Source organism: Sus scrofa, chromosome 6 (assembly GCF_000003025.6).
Source record: "Sus scrofa isolate TJ Tabasco breed Duroc chromosome 6, Sscrofa11.1, whole genome shotgun sequence".
Lineage (NCBI taxonomy): Eukaryota > Metazoa > Chordata > Mammalia > Artiodactyla > Suidae > Sus > Sus scrofa.
In genome coordinates, this window is record NC_010448.4 from 167,617,507 (window position 1) to 167,633,118 (window position 15,612).

The 15,612-nt window shown below is 56.8% G+C and overlaps 1 protein-coding gene across 2 annotated transcripts in view; it reads right to left on the minus strand.

Moving 5' to 3' along the window:
* The window catches only part of KDM4A (lysine demethylase 4A), a 44,428-nt gene that overhangs the window by 19,553 nt on the left and 9,263 nt on the right, over nt 1-15,612 (minus strand). For both annotated transcript variants that reach the window (XM_021096835.1, XM_021096836.1), the window contains exons 6-11: nt 13,879-13,928; nt 13,189-13,292; nt 12,686-12,823; nt 11,690-11,940; nt 10,572-10,771; nt 9,131-9,504 (exon numbers count right to left, since the gene is read on the minus strand). In XM_021096835.1, the coding sequence (XP_020952494.1) occupies nt 9,131-9,504; nt 10,572-10,771; nt 11,690-11,940; nt 12,686-12,823; nt 13,189-13,292; nt 13,879-13,928 (1,117 nt within the window). The remainder of the gene's footprint in view (nt 1-9,130; nt 9,505-10,571; nt 10,772-11,689; nt 11,941-12,685; nt 12,824-13,188; nt 13,293-13,878; nt 13,929-15,612) is intronic.

Here is a 15,612-nt window from a genome sequence, read left to right on the forward strand (position 1 = left end):
AGCAAGGGCACCTGGGTTTAAGGTGTACAGCACCGGAGCAGATACACCACATCAGAGTTTCTTTCCTTCTTTTTAGGGCCACACCTACAGCACACACAAGTGCCCAAGCGAGGGGTCGAACAGAACTGCAGCTGCCAGCCACAGCCACAGCCACAGCCACGCAGGACCCAAGCCACATCTGCCGCCTACATCACAGCTCACAGCAATGCCAGATCCTTAACCCACTGAGGGAGGCCAAGGCTTGAACCCGCATCCTCGTGGGTACTAGTCAGGCTCGTTACCACTGTGCCACAACGGGAACTGTCAACTTCTTTCTAATCGACATATTTAAAACTTGGTTATACTGACATTAGGGTTAGAGCAAAACTCATCAAGAGAGGAAATGAGGCCTGGAAGACAGCCACTTTTTGACTGTGACAAAAGCCAACGCCTTAGAGCACTGCAGAGAAGTGGCAGCACTGCAGTGCCACCACGGTGAAGGGACACCGGGCCTGCAGGCTCCACGTGCAACGACACAGAAGCCCAGGGCTGAAAGCCCACACTTGGAATGTCCGAAAAACCCAAACGCTGAGCAGACCACGTCCAGGGAGAACAGAGCCTGATCCTCCAAACACAAATCAAGTGTCTATTTGCCCATTCATTCAACAAACATTTACCCAGATGCTACTGAGGCCAAAGGGCTGCCCGGGGAAGGGAGGTGTGAAGAAATGGGACCGTGGGATGTGAGCCTGGCTGGCCGAGTGAGGACGCCCGCAGCAGTGCAGGGAGCTTCACTCCTGAGATTCGGGGAGACTAAAAAGACCACAGACTTTCAACCAGGTCCGAACGACACCGACCGTCTAAAGCAGTGGTCTCCCACATGCTCATCAAGAGGGCCCCTCAAAAGCCTCCGCGGGGATGAACAGGTGGGGCTCTAAGCCCACTTCCATTCCAACCACGAAAGCCTTGCTTTTGATTGACAGTTTTCAAATGAGTAAGATGTCACCTAAAGAAGGGGTTCCTGGGAAGTTCCCGTTGTGGCTCAGTGGGTTACGAACCTGACTATCCATGAGGATGCATGTTCGATCCCTGGCCTCCCTCAGTGGGTTAAGTAGCTGGCGTTGCTGTGAGCTGTGGTGCAGGTTGCACACGAGGCTCGGATCTGGCGTGGCTGTGGCTGTGGCTGTGGCCAGCAGCTGCAGGTCTGATTTGACTCCTCGTTTAGGAACTTCCTGTGCCCCAAGTGCGGCCCTTAAAAAAGGGGGTGGGGGGTTCCTTGCCTAAAACAAACTGGAAATAACAAATTTATCTGTTTGTTTTTTGTCTTTTTGCCTTTTCTAGAGCCGCTTCCGTGGCATATGGAGATTCCCAGGCTAGGGGTCAAATCGGAGCTATGACCACCGGCCTACGCCAGAGCCAAAGCAACGCAGGATCCGAGCCGTGTCTGTTACCTACACCATAGCTCACGGCAATGCCAGATCCTTAACCCACTGAGCAAGGCCAGGGATCGAACCCGCAACCTCATGGTTCCTAGTCGGATTCATTAACCACTGCGCCACGACGGGAACTCCCAAATTTATTTGTGTTACCATGGAAATTAAAAACGTAGGGACATGCACCCCAACACATGTATACTTACTGATGAATTTTATACACTAATGTACTTATCCACACTTTAAAAACAAAAACAGACTGTAAAAGGATTAAAATAAAAATAAGGTTCCATTACTTGATTCCTGCACCCCTATCATCTTGCCTCCCCTACTTGGAAGACTGACTAGACAACAGGTGTGAGATGAGGCCACCTCAACGTGAGACGTGGCAGAGACCAGGAAGCATAAAAGCCTGTGAAGAAAGGAAGCCGAGAGGGTGGAGACTTCGAGCCTGGGTCTCCAAGGTGAGAGAGACGAAGAGGACTGGGGGAGCAGCAACGAGCCAAGTTAGGCACATGCTGCGTATGGGCCACCGGAGCCCATCTTGGGTCCTTCATCTGGAAACACCCAAGGGGCAGGAAGAAACTGGGACTGGGAGTTCAGAAAGGAGTCAGGGCGAGAGCGCTGAGACACTGAGAGCTGGGAATCCTCAGTGTCAAGCTCAGACTTCAAACTGTAGAACAGAGAGGGTCAATGGAGGGTAAGCTGACCGGAGACCACGCCTTCCAGCGCAGGAGGGAGAGGAAGGAAGGAGATTCGCAAGAAACCCTAAAAGCAAGACGGAGGGCCTTGGACGGGAAAATTCAGTCTAAAGAGCACACAAGAGGAGCTCCCATCGTGGCGCAGCGGAAACGATTCCGACTTGGAACCATGAGGTTGCGGGTTCGATCCCTGGCCTCGTTCAGTGGGTTAAGGATTCGGCGTTGCCGTGAGCTGTGGTGAAGGTCACAGACACAGCTCAGATCTGGAGTGGCTGTGGCTGTGGTGTAGGCCGGCAGTCACAGCTCAGATTGGACCCCTGGCCTGGGAACCTCACATGCCACGAGTGCGGCCCTAAAAAAGACAAAAAGACCAAAAAAAAAAAAAAAAAAGACTACGCACGAGCTGAGCAGACAGTGACCACAGGACTCAGCAACTGAAAGGTGCTGGGTTTTGGGAGCTAAGTTCTAGGAGACGCACAGAAAGAACCCAGGGAGTGAATGCATCACGCCGACCACTTCTGAGAAGATTGCGGGAGGGAGCGGATAACCTGAGAAGGAAACTTCCTCCCGCTGTATTTTAGGATTCGGGCTTTGTGAGTATGGTTTTGCGGGTGGGGAAGAAGCAGCCTGTGAAAGGAGAGATGCCAGGGAGATAAGACTGCAGTGAAATAATGGTCCCTCAAAGAGGTGCTCGCCTAATCCCTGTGAATAGGGTCGGATTAACAGGACAAAGAACGGAAAACACCACCATCCTGGTGCTCAGCAAAGGGGAAGGAAGAGGAGTCAGGGTCCAAGTGATGTGACCGGGGGACCCGGCCAGGTGCTACTGCTGCCAGCGAAGGCGGGAAGAAAAGGCAGAGACGTGGACTCCCTTCCAACCCGCCCCTGGGCCCCCGGGAAGGAACACAGCCCTGCCCTTGGCACCAGGCTTCAGCCTTCTGAAGAGCCAGAAGACAGCCAATCTGTGCTGTTTTAAAGTTTGTGCAACTTGTCTTTAGCAACGGAAAATGAATGTGGGGGGAAGAGGTGAGAACAAACCAGTGTGTAGGCAGATACTGGAAGAGGCGGGGGGCCAGGATCACGGCACCAGAACTCCGCTTCGGGAAAGGAAGGGGCCCCCTCTGTCCACATCTGTTTAAGCCAAATGCCAGCGTGCCCTGACTGGCGCTGCGGCAGCAGAGATGGAGGGGACACGACCTCAGACCTCGAGGAGCTTACAACCCAGCCAGGAGTCTGTCTGCCCTTCCTGCGACCACCACGCTGCCTCTGACCAAATCTATTCAAACATCTGGACATCCTCCGGCTAAACACTCCCCCTGCCATTCCTCACGGTGCTACCGTTCCCCGCAATGTACTCCCCTTTCTAAATTCCCGTGGGATTTCACAGAAAGAGTTGGGTTCAAACCCTGATTCAACCAATTAGCCACGAGCGCCTGGGCAAGAAGCAACCCAGCAGTGAACCGAGATAAACGGAGGGCACTTGCAGCACATCGGGAAGGATCTAGCATCGTCACCGAAGCAGTTCTTGTGGCTGTTGTGGTGCAGATTCGATCCCTGGCCCGCACCTTTCACATGCTGTGGATACAGCCCAAAAAGCAGAAACAAACGAAACAGAGTCTGCTCCCCAGACTGGTTCGTTCTCCCCCTGGAGATTCTCCCAGGCCCCTGCCGGCAAGTGAGCTGGCGCCCAAAGCTCCGAGCTCTTTGCTGCCCCTCTAACAGCGCAGCCAGGTCAAGGCCAATGTTCCTGGTAGCGTTTGTTCCGCACAGAGAGGAACCAAGTGTCCTCTCTCCTTTGGGGACCTCACTTTTGCAAAGGCGCCTAAACTACCAAGAACTTCTGCAGCAGACACATTCAGGAGTCAGCCACCCAGGCCCCTTTAGCAGGGCCCTTGACACAAGGCGGTGGCACACAAACTGAACGGCGAGAAGCCAAAAGTACACCTTGGGGGACGCTTAAAGTTGGGGGGGAGCCACGAAGGTGCTCTTCAAAACCCGCTGTTTCCAAATACGGACACGGTGCTGTCACACCTCTCCAGGGACCAGCAGGGCGTCTCAGCTTCTGCAGAAGCCTCGACTGTCAGTCTGCCATCCCCCCGGCCCCGTCAATCCTGATGCCAGCGTCCTACCGAAGCCAACCTTCCATTCACTCCACCCACGTTTCCTGAGCCTCGCCCTGGGGACCCTGCCGGTGCCCCAAGAAGCACGGCTGAACGCGGCCCAGGACCTGACTCCCAAAAGTGCGTCTTCACCAGCGTGTGACAACCACACTGAGACCAAGACTGTCCCAGAAAAGGAGCCAAGTGCAGTGGGGCCTGGAAGGAGAAAGGAAGTAGCAGGGAAGCAATGAAGGGCCTCCAGGAGTGGTGGCTTTGAGACGGGCTGGGCCCCAACAAGCTGAGGACTCTTCCCCAAGAGACAACTGTCTCTTCCCACCTCAAAACCGTCGCGGCCTGGTGACAGCCGCACCAGACCCCCGAGCTGTACACTAAAAAACTGGTGCAAGTATGAGCTTCTGTCCTGTCTATGTGACCACATTAAAGGACCGCCCCCCCCAGCCCAGAGCCCCAAGATCGGGCACTGCCTGCGCCCCACTACCTCCCCCTCCCCCTTCCCTTTCTGACACAGGCCCAGGGGGCTGCGGCTGCCTTCCAGCCCTCCTCCCCTGGCTCTGGACACACCACCCTCTCCTGGGGCCCCAGACCTCGGGCTGCCCCTCTCCCACTGCCCTTCTCCTTCCCGGGCGCTCCACCTCCACGCGCCCCACAGGCCAGCCCGGCTGCACCGCCGATTCCCCCAGGCGAACGTGACTCCCAAGCCTACAGACCCTTCTGGGCGTCAGGTTGAACACGGTCTTCACAGCCTGCCTCACGAGCAGGCCACACTCCGCACACCCCAAAGTGAACTCCCGTCCTGAGCCACACCCGACACCTTCACCTCTCCTGCCACCTCCAGTCTCCACTGATACACCTCTGTCCTCCGGGAAGGAACTCGAGCCTGGATCCCAAGCCACCCCGACACTGCCACCCACTCACCCCACACGAGCCCCCAGCCCGCAGCTCCTACCTTCCAAGCAGCACCCCCGCCACCACCACCCAGCTCTGGCCCTCGCGCCTCTCAGACTAAAGGAGCAGAGTCTGAAACCATTCCCCTAGGGCGAATCTTTTGTTCCTCCTTTCCTGAAGTATTTGATTATAAAAATAACACGCTATTCATAAAAAGCATTCAAACAACTTATAAATGTAGGAAGTAAAAAGTCATCCCTAATTCCACCCTCCAGGGAAACTTTGCTATTTCTAATTTTGCCCTGCTTTCAAAATAATCTTCCAAAACACCAATGCAGAGCTTAAAACACTCTTCACTAGGCAATCTAAAGAACTGACATGGTTCTTTTGTTTTGTTTTGTCTTTTTCAGGGCCGCACCTGCGGCATATGGAGGTTCCCAGGATAGGGGTCGAATCGGAGCTACAGGTGTCGGCCTACACCACAGCCACAGAGCGCCTGATCCTTAACCCACTGAGTGAGGCCAGGGATCAAACCCGCAACCTCATGGTTCCTAGTCGGGTTCGTTAACCCCTGAGCCATGACGGCAACTCCAACAACTGACACGGTTTCTTCAGTGAGTCTGTGGAGGGTGGACAGAGGGGCGCTGCCCTAGGTTAAGGCTGATTTAAGACACATAATAAACATTAAGGTGGAGAATGGACTAAATCTTGACTCAGACAAACCTGCTCTGAAACAAATTGTGCTTGGACTAGTGGAGAAATGGGACAGTGGACTGGGTCATTAGCAGAGGCAGAGAATTCCCGGGATTTGTCAGGCCTGACACTGACACTGGCGCAGGTGGAACACGGATGAACCTGGCCGTCACCACACTCCGGGAAATAAGTCAGAGAGAGAGACACACACCGCGTATGTTACCACTCGAAGGTGGAATCCGGAAGAACGATGGCAATGAAATATTTACCAACAGGAGCAGACTGGGACACAAAACCCTAACTTAGGGTCCCCAAAGGGCAAAAGACAGGAGGGATGAATGAAGAGTCTGAGGTGCACACACACACACATTATGACACACACACCAGACAAATCGCACAGGGAAATACATTCAGTATCTTGCAATCAACTAAAAGTGGTTTTTAAATAATGGCACATGGTGATTAAGAAAACACCCATCACTTTTCAGAGATGCACAACGAGAAAGGAAAATCCACTGACACCTGGATCGGTCATCAAATACTTCGGTAAACTCCCAAAGAAGGGCAGGGGGGGATGGGCGTTCCCTGGTGGCCTAGGGGACCCGGCACTTTCACTGCAGTGGCCCGGACTTGATCCTTGGCCCAGGACCTTCCCCACGCCATGGTTACAGCTCCCCACCACACCCCCCAAAAAGCAAATGTGACAAAATATCGACAGCTATTAAATCCTGGTGATGAGTATTTGTGGTTCATTGTACTATTCTGTATGCATCTTTGTGTATTAAAAAAAAAAGTGTCATGGAAATCTTCAATTTCCAAAAACACACAGCAGGGAACCGTCCACTGTCTGTTCTCCAGGTCATGACCCTCAAGTCAAAGGGCCTCAGAGCACAGGCAGAGCTCCGGACCCGGCTCCCGACACCCCCACCTTCACCTCCCAAGGTGCTCGCGTCCCATCTGCCTGAGACCGACAGAACCACCGCAGCCGTCCGTGTGCTCGGACCTTGACATCAGCCGTCATCGCCAAGGAGAACCCTTCCTCCCCAGACTCCCTCCCCAACGTCCCGCCTGCTAAGCCCCTTCCCCCGCAGTCTCTCTGAACTCCTCAGCCCAGCGCCAGGCCAAGCTACCGCTTCCACCTCTGCGGCGGCGCCTACCATTAAGCACGAGAATCCCCTGCTCACACCGGTCTACTCGCCTGGACTATGACCTCCCTGGAGGCACAGTCCTAGCCCAGAGGGGACACAGGAACCACTGCAGAGCAAGTCGCAGGGGCCAAGCAGCCAGGATGTCAGTGAACCTCAGGGACTTCAGAGCTGCCGGCACATCAAGGGGAGGTAGGAGATGGCCCGTGGCAGAGCCGAGAGGACAGAGCCGCGACGTCACTGTGACGTGTCTTGTGCAGTCAGTGCGTCCTGGTTTGGGCACAGCTCGCAGAGGTGAGCGTGAGAGGGGCCTGCCCGGCAGGCCACCTGTGCAACTGGGGGAAAATGAGCAGCAGGGCCATCTGGTCACAGGTTAGAAGCCACTTTCTAAAGTGATAATTAAGTGACCTTCTGAACTCTGTTTGCGTGCCTCTTGTATCCATTACTTAACTGGTTCCTGATTTGGAAGGAAAAAAGACGTCTGCTACCAAAACCCCACAAAAACTTGACTTTGTGGTAAGATGAACTGAGCAGTTACAGCTGAACAACACGTATAAAGTGCTTAGTCTACAGCAAGTGCTTGCTATTGTTAGCTGCTTTTGTGGTTGTGCCTGCAACTGGAAGCAAAAAAGTCAGAAGGGGGGATTCCTGATGGCCTAGCAGCGAAGGATTGGTGCTGTCCCTGCTGCGGCTCAGGTCTGATCCCTGGCCTGGTGCTGTCCCTGCTGCGGCTCAGGTCTCATCCCTGGCCTGGGACTTCTGCGCGCTGCAGGCATGGCCAAAAAAAAAAGAGGTCCATCAGGAGGACGCGGTCAAAGAAGGCCAGCGTGGCCTGCAGGGCGACGGCAGGATGAACAAGAGGGCACAGAGCTTTGTGAAGGAGAGCTGGCATGTGGCCACGGGGCACATCAGGGGATCTGCCATGGTGCCCGTCCCGCGGAGAAGAGGACTCTACAGAAATTGAGCCCTGAGATTCAGAGGAGGCGCAAAGAAAATTACACGGGTGTTGATGACAGGGGACAAACCCACCACGGAAAGGCCCTGCGAAAACCTAGAGGACCTGTAACCTGGACAAAGCGCCAGTGCTCCGACCAGACACAAAGCCAACAGGCCAGAGGTTAACATGTAAAGACAACGAGTACACACGGGGGCTGCGAAGAGTATTCTGCTCACAGACACTTTCAAAACGCTTCCTAATAAAAAACTTTCAGAAGATAAACTTTTCCAGGAAAAAGAAAGAATGTGGAATAAAGGAGACCTTCTCAAGTTCCCCTCGTGGCGCAGCGGAAACAAATCCAACTAGGAACTACGAGGTGGCGGGTTCGATCCCCGGCCTTGCTCGGTGGGGTGAGGATCTGGCGTTGCCGTGAGCTGCGGTGCAGGTCGCAGACAGCTTGGATCTGGCATGGCTATGGCTGTGGTGTGGGCTGGCAGCTACAGCTCCGATTCGACCCCTAACCTGGGAACCTCCACATGCCACAAGTGTGGCTCTAAAAAGACCAAAAAAAAAAAAAAAAAAAAAAAGACCTTCTGCTCTGACTTCTACCATCCGCCAGGGACCCCAGCCCATCCCCGACCTCGGCTACAACCTCTCCCACGCACTGTGAGGCTGGGGAGAGGGGTCACCTGGGTTCGCCTGAGTCACCTGCACCCCTGGCGGCCCTGTGCCTTTCTACACAGAACAAACAGAAAACACAGCTTTTGGTGAAGTGTGTCCTAGGAGGAAGCCTGAACAAACACACCCACATCGAGGGCTCTGGAACTCAACCTCGCCTCCAAAGGGACACGCCAGCAGGGTTACGCGGCGGCAAGATGACCCCACGAGGGCCTAGCGTTGAGAAAGGCCACCTCGCTCCCAACCCTCAACCACCTGGGCTGCAACCACAGCCACTCCAACCCTTGTGCCGCAAAGGCAAGGAGGGTCAGAGGAGGCGCCCAACGCGGCTGAAGATCTGCTGAGGCCGCTGAGGCTTAAAACAATTCTTGGGAACAACAGTCACATGGGGACACATGGGGAACGGAGCCAATGCCTCCTGGCTTTTGTGCGACACGGCTGCAGACTGGAGGTCCACCCCGAGGGTCTCTCCTGCCACCTGAGACCCTGCAGCAGCCCAGCCCCAGAACCAGCTCCCGCCAGGACAGCCCCTCCCCGTCCCCGTCCCCTGAGCCCAGACCTCGGCCAGCTCCCGCTCGCTGATGCCCCTGCTGGCGCTGCCTTTCTTCCTCGTGCACGGCTCTCCCACGGTGACCCTGCCGTCCCCTCTGGCGTAGCTGTGCACGGTGAGAACTCCTGTTTGCCCCTGGCCTTGGCAGGACAGAGGCTCACTGGCTTCTGAATCGGAAGAAACAGAATCCCGTGAGGAACCGGAGCCCAGGCTGGAAGACGACTTCTTGGAGCCTGAGAAGACGAGGCGTCCCCCGAGAGAAGCTGGATTCACAGAAAGATCCAGGGCGGCCGCTTCCTGCTCCTCCTCCTCCTCCTCCTCCTCCTCCTCCAGCTTGACATTTTTAAGCTCCTCAAATTTGACTTCGGTGGAGTCGGAATAATCTGAAACACACAGACTCGTTGGACAGAGCCCACTTCCTCCTCCTGCGCATCCCAACTCCGAGGAAGGCGGAGGGACACAGCGCCAGAGAGCGGGCGGCGCGCGGGGCCTGGCTGCGGAACTCTGCTTCGCCACCCACGGGCCACGGGGTGATCTGGGCAGAGCTGCTCAGCTTCTCTGGGCCTCCAGTCTCGTCCCCTCTTAACGCAAGGATACCGCCCCCTATCTCCCGGGCTCGTCGATAAGACTGCGGAGCACACACGGGAGCACAGCCTGGCACACGGCAGACAGTAAGCGCCAGCTGCCACCTGCTCAGAGGTCTCCTGCAGCTCAGCAGCTCAGAAGAGACCTGGCGAACCCAGGCTAGAAAGTCTGCTCAACAGAAGGCCGCCGGGCCTGGGTCCGAGTCCACAGTGCCGACTGCTCTCAGCAGACACACCGAGATGCTGACAACGCAGAAATTCACCCTGAGGCCGAGACTGACACGAGCCCTCTCCTGACACGTCCAGGCTCAGTAACCATCCGTCTCCTGACACGTCCAGGCTCAGTAACCATCCGTCTCCTGACACGTCCAGGCTCAGTAACCATCCGAGGGACGCTTTGCGACACTGTGTGGACCCGCCGTCCCTTCCTAAGACGCGTGCCTTCCTAAACACAAGCCCTCAAGCGTCTCCAAGCAACCCCGGGCGGCCGGCGGTCCCCAGCCTCAGTCCACTTCTTAGGCTGCCCCCCCACCTCCGTAACGCACCTGTCCGGACCCTCCTCGACCCTGTGCTCAAATCACCGGCAATCACGACCGGCTCCTCGGGGCCTGTGCCCACCGCCACTCCCCTCGGGGACCCCCTCCCGTGTCCCCCAAGTCTGTCGGGGAGGATCTGGGTCATGGTCACTCCACCAGGCGAAGGGAGAGGAGCCCGGGGGCCATTCCCCCTGTTCCCTGGCCATCTGGGAACCTCCATGCGGCCCGTGCTCCCACCAGGCCCCCGTCTCCCCGTCTCCTCGTCTGGGACCCTGCGCTCTCGCAGAACAGAACGGTTAGGGCTGCGCGAACACCACCGTAGCCACTGACCTGGGCCGCTGAGACCGTCCTCCACGGGGCGCACGGAGCTGTGGGTGGGCCTCACGGGAGCCAGGGCGGCCTGGCACGCCACCAAGTCGTACTGTCCGGAGCCCAGCTCCTCCTTGGGGAAGAGCTCACTCTGACTCACCTCCTGCGGTATCTCGAGGCAGACTCGGTGCCTCTTTGTCCCGATTCGGTGCTTGGCCAGGCTGAAAGGAGCAGGCCTTGTGAGGAGCCCCGCACACACCGCTGATAAACGCAGCCGCCCCCCTCCACCCGAAGCAAACGGCCCAGGCCTGATGGGCCTGCTTCGCCCCTGGTGCTGCCCGAGACGAGGGGCTCCACCCCCCAGGCCTGTTCCATCAAGGCAGGGAGGGATGTCACCACCCACCTCCAAGGTGTGTTGTGAGGCTTAAGAAAAGGTGCCCTGAGCACCTGGCATGAGGCAGGTACCCCGTAAACGTCCCTCCTTTCGTCCCCACGTGGCCCAGGGTAAACTCTGCTCAGAGGACAGGTCCTCTAGCTCAGACCCCAACGACACCAACCTCTGCCTACCCCTGCCCTGTGAGGCTCATTCTCTACCACTCTCTTTTTTTGCTTTTTTTTAATTTTCAGGGCTGCACCTGTGCCATACGAAGATTCCAGGCTGGGGGTTGAATCGGAGCTGCAGCTGCCAGCCTACGCCACAGCCACAGCAATGCCAGATCCAAGCTGTGTCTGCGACCTACACCACAGCTCGCAGCAACGCTGGATCCTTAACCTACTGAGCGAGGCCAGGGATCGAACCTGCAACCTCACGGATGCTAGTGGGATTCATCTCTGCTGAGCCACAACAGGAACTCCCACCCTCTCCTTCTCAAAGAGGCTCTCACATGACAATGAAAAACTGGCTCTGATAGCTGAGGGAGCCAGGCTCTCGCATGACGTCACCCTCACCTCACGTGACCCTCATGCCCAGACTAAGGCCCACACAGAGAGGCCCCATCACTGCCGGATGGCAGCCACACGGAGACCCTGGGGGCTCTACCAAGAAAACCCTCAGCTGTGCCCCAACACCCTCCTCAGGAGGAGCCTCCCCGCAGGTTACAAAAACCACCCGGACGCCCTCCCTCAGGCAGCGGGGTTACCTTCTCCTCAGGTCGCCCTCCTCTCCGTCCTCCACCCCCTCCAGGTCGGCCTCCTCCAGGCAGTCCTCCTCGCTCTGGGCTCTCGGGGGCAGCTCACTCTCCTTGAGAAACTCGGCCGCTTCTGGCGTGGGCAGAGTGTGGTCGATAACCGCGCTGTCCTTGCCCGCTTTCCAGAGCTTGTACCTCTCGGGCTGGAACTTCCTCACGAACACGTCCATGGAGATCTTCACCATGTCTTTCCTGCAGGAGCACTGCGCAGGCGCCAGAGAGCTGCGGGTGAGGCCCGCCCGCCCCCGCCCCCGCCCCGCCCCGCCCCCGCCCCGCCCCGACCGGCCCCGCCCCCGCCCCGTCCCGTCCCGACCCCGCCCCACCCCACCGCCCCCGCCCCGCCCTCCAGGCGGCGAAGACCCAAACCACGCGGCTTCACAGGCCGAGGGCCTAAGGTCCCTGCAGAGCCGTCAAACATGGAGGGGAGCAAAAAAAGAAAAAAAAGGGGGGGGGGGGACGCGTGGCATCGGGGCAAGTCCACCCAGACACCAACTAGGGCACCTGGAGAACAGTTAGCTCTGAGGCCGGGCATCAGACCCTGGACAATCACCACCCACCTTCCCTGTGACGCCCAGCCAAGCCGGGACCACGTGTGCATGCCCACTCCCGGCCAAGCCTCCGTCCTGCTGCCTCCTCCAAGTAAAAGGGAGCCCCCGGCAGAGAAACCCCGGTGGCTACAGCAAGAAAGAGCACTGTGTGTGCGTGCGGTTGGAAGGGTCAATGGACTCAAGCAGGGAAACCTCTCTTTCTCCAACCCCAATGTGAACGACTTTCTTAAAAGCCTCCACGACACAAGACGCTGGCACTGCTGCACATCCCCTGCCGCTCTGCTTCCCAAGTCCAGCAGCCCAGAGCTGGGTTCCAGACACCGGGCAGCGAGCTGAGAAGAGCGGCTGGCCCAGTCATTTTCAGACAGGGGGACTGCAGCAAGAAACCCAGCCGACTTACCAGCACAGCCTGTTTGCCATACTCGATCCAGCGGCGGGTCGCAAAATTGGTGGACTCGGCACAGTTGAAGCCGTGGTTGAAGCCGGCGTGGTAGCCGTAAGGGAACGTGATCATGAATTCGCCTGCTTCCTGAGTCACCTGTTAGGAGAGAGGACGCGAAGCAGCTGCAACAAAGGGCAGATGTCCACGGACCTGGGACTCTGGGCTCCAGCTCGGCCACAGCCTCTTTCGGACAGGTCACAAACCACGGGGGGACCTGGCGTCTTCCGTGACACGCGAAGCCCTCCTCCCACATCAGACGGTACGGAATGACTCCTTCAAATGAACACTGCTGAAAGGGGCTGGCCCTCCTCGGGCACCAGGAAGGCGGCAGCCCACCTTTAAGGCACTGAGATGGGTGTTTAAAGACGGGCTCTGGCCCCCCCTGGCACAGAGGCGCAACAGAGAACACAAAGGGTGGTTTCCGTGTGCGGCTAAAGCCCGCGGTGTGCAGACCCACTCACCTTGTCAAAGGGAATCCCGTACTTCTTCAGCATCAGAGGGGAAATCAAGGTCATCTTATGGCGGAGAAAGGCCTCGCAGCTTTGAGCACTGCCTGGGAAAAAGCCTGTTTAATCGGAAAGGGGCGCCGTTAGCACATGGCTCCACACTGGCTCCGTCAGTGCATCTCATCAGAATGGCCAGGAGGTCGGGTCGCCCGCATGAGCCCCCTGGCTCCCCGTCGCTTCAGGCCAATCCTGAGATTCGACAACGAGCCTCTGGGCCGTCTCCCGGGGCGGCTGCTACAGGGTAACCACGTTGTTTGGGAGATGGCCCGGCTGCCTCTGCTCTTCTCCCGAGCTCTGCGTCCTCAAGCCTCTGTTAGGACAGAGCTACAGCACACACGACCCGCGGGGCAGCTTCTCTAGAGCCACACATGTACGGCTAAAGTCCACGTCAGCGAAGAAACAAAGCATAATTCTGACTTGACCATTCGGGTTTTAGACTAAAGAACGAGACGCACCACCACTGGGCCACGACCCCGCGTCGAAGGCGCTCACGCGCGACGAAACGAGGCAAAGGCCGGCTAAGAATTACCAAGTCCCTTCCCCGGACGTCACAAGTGGATGTGAGTGGCTCCGATGTTTAACCTGGCAGCCTAGCTCCCCCCCAACCCCCGAGCGGGCCTGAGGAAGGAGCACGCCCGCACGTACCTTTGGCCAGGCGCTCCAGTCGCTTTCCGTGCTCGGGCGGGACGGAGTACCTGCAAGCACACAAAAGCATGGGCCGCTGAGCAGAGGACGGCCCAGGGAGCAGCCAAGGGGCTCGTTCCCGCACTCGGAACAGCTCTGAAGAGCAGAGCTGGACACTTCCCAACCGTAAGGACGAGAAAGGAATCTGGAGAAAGGAAATAGTAGACGTTTAGGCTGAGGAGTGGCGAGCCCGGAGACGCATGACTCTGCCTCTTCGCCATGAACAGGACTTAGGGCACACATTCAATCTTGCTCTCCTTTACAACGCTGTCCATGCAATAAACTCCAAAAAAAAAGAGAAAAATGAAGACTGGCATTAAAGTTCCTGGCAGAGCCGAAGAGGCCTAACTGGGATGGCGGAGGAAGAGTGGAAAATGGAAAACAAGGTGAAAATGCACTGGACACCCGAGACCTGGCCCCCCGTCTGCCGAGCAGCCTGCTTCCCTTCCTCTCCACAACACCTGTATGGGTCCCCCTCTAACTACCCACCCTGCCACCCCCTTGGGTATCTAGACACCACAGGAATTGCCCCTCATTAAAAAGAAGGAAGGAGGAGTTCCCATGGTGGCTCAGTGGTTAACGAATCCGACTAGGCACCATGAGGTTGTGGGTTCGATCCCTGGGTGGGTTAAGGATCCAGCGTTGCCGTGAGCTGAGGTGTAGGTTGCAGACGCGGCTCGGATCCCGCATTGCTGTGGCTGTGGTGTAGGCCGACGGCTATGGCTCCGATTTGACCCCTAGCCTGAGAACCTCCATATGCCAAGAAAGCGGCCCAAGAAAAAGCAAAAAGACAAAAATAAATAAATAAACAAACAAAAGAAGGAAGGCGTTCCTGTTGTGGCTCAGTGATAATAAGCCCGATGAGCATCCATGAGGACGCAGGTTTGATCCCCGGCCTCACTCAGTGGGTTAAGGATCTGGCATTGCCGTGAGCTGTGGTGAAGGTCACAGATGCAGCTTGGATCTGGCATTGCTGTGGCTGTGGTGTAGACCGGCAGCTACAGCTCTGATTCAACCCCTAGCCTGGGCACCTCCGTAGGCTGTGGGTGTGGCCCTGAAAAAAGACAAGACAGGGAAGGGAAAAAAATGCCACCCCAAGTTTGCAGACCCAAACTTCTCGAAAATTGTTACACTTTACATTCTAGACTTCACAGTAAGTCTATTTTACCTTTAAAATCCATTCTAAACAGAACTCCATGACAACAAAGCCTTCCCACCCCAAACAGCTTTATCACGCAGGAGCTGAGGAAAACGTTTGTCACCTAAAGGACTCTGGGATCTATCGGGCAACCTTGCACAGAAGTCTCTGGAGGAACCACTTCGGGCGACCTAAAAAGTATACACAGTAACTAGAAAACCTCTCCCACCAGCAAGAGACAATCCAATTCAGATCAGAGCTCGCTGGAGTCAACACGGCGACCAACAAGAGCTAGAGTCCAGAGGTCCAGCCATCTAAGGAAGGAACTAACCGGACAGTGGTTCGGGGGTGAACAGGCTCAAAAGGGCCCCCCCACCGAGATGGGAAACTGGAAAGCATTTGACAGGAGAAAAGAAAACCCGTGGGGAAGGATGCGGCTGAAGATGCTAGAATGGAAATGGATGCAGTTTCCTCGACTCCCCCCGACTCGGCCATGGCGGCCCCTCCGGCCTCCTGGCTCCTCCATCCTTACACTCGGCACCCAAACCACAAGGGGC